The sequence below is a fragment of the Notolepis coatsorum genome (assembly GCF_963971535.1).
Source record: "Notolepis coatsorum genome assembly, chromosome: 3".
NCBI lineage: Eukaryota > Metazoa > Chordata > Actinopteri > Aulopiformes > Paralepididae > Notolepis > Notolepis coatsorum.
In genome coordinates, this window is record NC_140167.1 from 122,185,470 (window position 1) to 122,190,202 (window position 4,733).

At 46.3% G+C, this 4,733-nt stretch overlaps 1 protein-coding gene across 1 annotated transcript; it reads right to left on the bottom strand.

Annotated features, from left to right (window-relative positions):
- Nucleotides 1-3,705: 3,705 nt before the first annotated feature.
- On the bottom strand, nt 3,706-4,110 carry LOC311225987 (uncharacterized protein; the record flags this gene model as incomplete). The annotated part of the gene is made up of 1 exon (XM_084311369.1): nt 3,706-4,110. The coding sequence occupies one exon, from the start codon at nt 4,108-4,110 to the stop codon at nt 3,706-3,708; it is 405 nt and encodes a 134-aa protein (XP_084167495.1).
- Between the last annotated feature and the right edge of the window lie 623 nt (nt 4,111-4,733).

Below are 4,733 nucleotides of genomic sequence, written 5' to 3' on the forward strand. Positions count from 1 at the left end.
CACTGCCCAGAGGAGTAAACTCGATGGGGGTTTAGCATTTCCAGACTTCAAATATTATTTTCAAGCCTTTTCTTTGAGACCATTGATCACTTGGTTTGACTCTCAAGCAGCCGTATCCTGGCGACCATTGGAGGAGAAGATAGTATCCCCATATAGACTTCAGGATATAGTGTATACCAACATATCAATTAAGCAATGCAATTTACAATTTGGCCCTCTTATCACACATGTGATCCAGACTTGGCGGTACACCCAGAAATTGTGTACTAACAGCCATCGGTGGCATACGCATTCCCCTTTATTTAATAACAATCGACTCCTTATTGGACAACAGCCTATTAGGTACGGTAGATTGGAAAAGAAAGGCATTCACACGTTGGGGGATATCTTCGATAACTCTGGTCTCCGCTCTTTTCAAGATCTATCCAACTGATATGATCTCCCCGGAACTTCCTTTTTCTTTTATTTACAAATAAGGGCAGCTCTGAAGGCTCATGGGGTTCCATGGGACGCTCCACTAGGAGAGCGAGCGAGTGTCAAGTGTCCACGTATATAATCTTTATTATTATAAAAAAGAAATTGGGGGGCGGGGTCTGTGGGATACTTCTGGGGGGCGGGCAGTGGGGGGGTTTGTAAATGTCTTTAGTAGTATAATCTTATTTTTATTTTATTACTTTTATTTCTAATTTATGTCCATGCGGGGGGGGGGGCAAGTTGGGTCCCTTGAGGTTGGTTTGGTGGTTGCGGTCTCGGACTGCTGGGGGCCCCTGATTCGAGGTCTCGGTGGGTCGGAGTGTTAAAGAGGCATGATGCTCTGATTCGCAGGGGTGCCGGATTCGGGGTCCTCACAGGGTGGGGACCTTGGTTGTCGATAATGGAGATGATGGGTGCTCAGGTAATCTCGCCTCATGGTACATATATATAGGTATATATATATTATTTTTCATGTATATACATTTAATTTGTACATGACTATTTTATTTTTCATTATTCTGATTCAATTGATGGTCTTGTCATTGTCGGTATTATTATTATTACTGTTATTGTCCTGTGATGTCTTGTTTATTAGTATTGTTACTGTATTGTGTTGTCTTGTTTTGTGTAAAAAAAGGAACATTTTAAAGATTTGATTAAAAAAATAAAAAAAGTAAACAGACGAACTTTCTTTTGCGTAAGCAGGGGTGTAAAGTACTTGAGTAATTGTACTTTGTTACAATACTTAAGTACTGTTGTTGGGGATTTGTACTTTACTCGAGTATTATTAGGTTTGTATACTCAATTACTTTTCAGAGAAAAATAAACATACTTTTTACTCTTACTTACATTTAAAATGCAGACCTACAAAGTACAAATCTTGCAGGTCCAACCATTTTAATTAGTATATTTGTTTCTCTGGCTGAACTAACGTTAACGTTATTAATCCTGCGGCCGGTGCTTTATTTAAAAACAGCCAATCAAATTCCCATCAATGGAAAATGAACCCGCCCATACCCATGTTGATTGGTCCTTGTGCAAGACTAGAAAGCGGGGATCTTTGATTAAACAGCTGCTATCAGAAGAATAGACAGTAAAAACTTTTTGACTTTTACTTAAGTGTGTTTTTAGCCAGGTACTCTGACTTTTACTTGAGTACTATTTTGAGACAGTACCCATACTTTCACTTAAGTATCATTTATGGGTGCTTTTTACACCACTGTGCATAAGGATACAGTACCTTTATGTTCATCGTCGTTTCCATGGTCACTGTGCATAAATATGGCTGCACAGATGCTGTGAAGTGTAATTATTTAACTTTCTTCAACAAAATTTCCCCAAAACCATAGGGGGAACATTTCATATACAATTATTTGTTTAACATGTTACCGGAACGTCAGTCCAACTCTCTTCGTAGGAGTGTGACTTGGAAACGGCCACATAGTGACACTTGTTCCAGGTTCAGTGTAGGTGTAACAAAAGATTTAATGCAACAGAAAAAGGGATTGTTTAACAGTAACAAGAACACACTTAATACCTTGAAAGAGCTGTTCTCCATTTTCAGAGGTTGAGTTATTTAGCCAGACCTAATGAAAAACATGGAGGAAAGCAAACGGTCCTGAGTAGAGAAAAGCAACCTGCTCTGGCTTGAGCTGTACATTTAGGAGAGATTTGTTGCAATGTGCCAGGAATCGAGTCTGTTATGTTGAGACAATGAACACACGACCATGTAGTTTCATAACTTTATTCGACTGACTTTTACGTTACATAACACAACCCTTTCTGGAGCGCTACCCATGCCCCTATCTTAAAGGCACAGTAGCCTACAGTGTAACTGCTAGTGTGTCACAACCTACACGTAGCATAACAGGACATAACATTTCCCCCCCTTCCCTTTTGCAACAGCAATAGAACATTCCAGTCCATGAACAGAAACTGAACACTTCAGTCCACCAACCCGTGGCATTTACCCAGTAACATAGTCCCCATGCCAGGCGGGTGGAGCCCTCACCCTCTCAGGGCGAGCAGGCTGGGGAGCAGGGTCTGGTGGTTGTGATGGGTTACCTCCCACCCTGGTTGCTTCCAAGCGGGGCTGCCAACTGCAGGTTGCAGCTTGGCCCAGGGATGATGCGGGCAGTTGGAGTGCCAGCGAGAACCATCATCTAGTCTGTAGGTGGCCGGACCCAGTTGACAGGTCACTCGGAGGGGTGCTGACCAGTATGAGCTCAGCTTGTTCTTGCGGTGGGCGTGTTTAATCCTGACCCAATCCCCTGCCGACATAGCGGGGGTCTGTACTCTGAGAGGCATCATACCTCCATTTCATCTGAGCCTGTGAGCTTTGGACCTGATCTCTGGCCTTCTCGAGCCCAGGGCTCTCGCATGCGGGGGCCGGTTCAGCTCTCAAGCAGTCTAGTGGTTGTTTCATTTCTCGCCCAATCATGAGCAGAGCTGGAGAGACCCCTGTGGTGGAGTGCTTGGATGCCCGGATGGTCGGGAGAGCTTGGGTGAGTGCAGCGCTGAAGGTTTTCCCCTCCTCCAGGCAGGCTCAGATTCCATTCTTCAGAGATTTGTTTAGGCATTTAATGCCGCCGTTACTGTCAGGATGGTAGACCGACGTCCTGATGTGCCTGATGGACTTCAGTGACAGGAAGGAGAGCTCGTTGCGGACTCGGCAGTAGGGGAGCAGTCTGTCCTCCACCGTGGATGGCCAGCCGTCCTGGATATAGGCACGGAGATTTGCAAATGTCTCATCTTCAGCCGCAGCCTGCTGCAGCTCAGCCAGCGTGACTACTGTGCTGAGTGGTCCATGCAGCATGTGGACCCAGTCCACGTCGTCCTCTGGTTCAGGACTCGCCTCACCCGCCTCTTTTGTCGTAGAGACGGCTCTCGAAAGAAGGTCAGCTACCGTGTAAGAATGCCCCGGCATAAACTCGAGTCCGAATTTGTACTGATTCATAGGCTTGTGCCCCGCCCCTTGGGTCGCCAGCAGCGCTGTCAGAGACTGATGATATGTGCGAATAGTGAACGCCCTGCCATACAGGTAGACATGCCAGCGTTCGCAGGCCCACAGACAGGCGAGGGCCTCCCTTTCCCCCACCGAGTATTTCTGCTCAGCTGGTGTGAGGGCCCGAGAGGCAAAAGCTACTGGACGCTCTACCCATCCATGAACCTGGGATAGCACGCCGCCGAGCGCCACCCCAGAGGCGTCACAGGTGACCAAGGTGGGCGCGGTCAGGCTGAAATGCGCCAGTGTTGGCGGGACGTGAGCTGCTGTTTGATGACGCGCACAGCCTCCCGGCACGCCGGGGTCCAGTCCCATACAGCATCCTTGCGTAACAGCTGGCGCAGAGGGGCCGTCGAGTCAGAATAGTGTGGCATGAACCGGAGGTAGTAGGCAGCCATGCCCAGAAAAGAAGACAGCTTGGACGGTGACTGCGGGTCTGGCAGGGACAGGATTGCTTCGGTGTGGGACATGATCGGGGTGATACCATCCCTGGAGAGCCTGAACCCCAGGAACTCGACCTCAGTAGCTCTAAATGTACACTTCTCCGTGTTTAGTGTGACCCCATGTTGCTTGAAGCGCTGGAAGACCTGCTCCAGGTGAGCGTCGTGGAGTGCAGCGGTGGGCACGTGCATCCAGTTGTGTCCATAGGGTCCACTGTATGCCGTTTTTATTTCCTTTTGTGGTGGTCTTCATAATCCAGTCTATGACTAGGAGGAAGAGAAAGGGCGATAGGAGGCATCCCTGACGCACACCGGTCTTGACCTCAAAACTCTCTGACAGTTGGCCTGCATGTAAAACTTTGATGAGCATGCTCATCTTTGGTGACAAGATGAGCATAAAGTGCAGACATATAAAACATAATTGGTTACAGATAGGGATGTCCGATATTATCGGCCTACCGATATTATCGGCCGATATCGGCATTAAAATGTGATATCGGAAAATATCGGTATCGGTTTCAATTTATTTTAAGAATTTTTTTACATTTCTATAGAAATGATGTCCGATATTATCGGCCAACCGATATTATCGGCCGATATCGGCATTAAAATGTGATATCGGTTGATATCGGTATCGGAAATTAAGAGTTGGACAATATCGGTATATCGGTATCTGTAAAAAAGCTAATATCGAGCATCCCTAGTTACAGACATATAAAACGAGCATAAAAAATATTTTTTAAAGGGTAGCAGCAAGGTAAGGCAAATCATAGTTTTTCACATTAGGATCTAACATAACAATAGGCCTCTCTGTT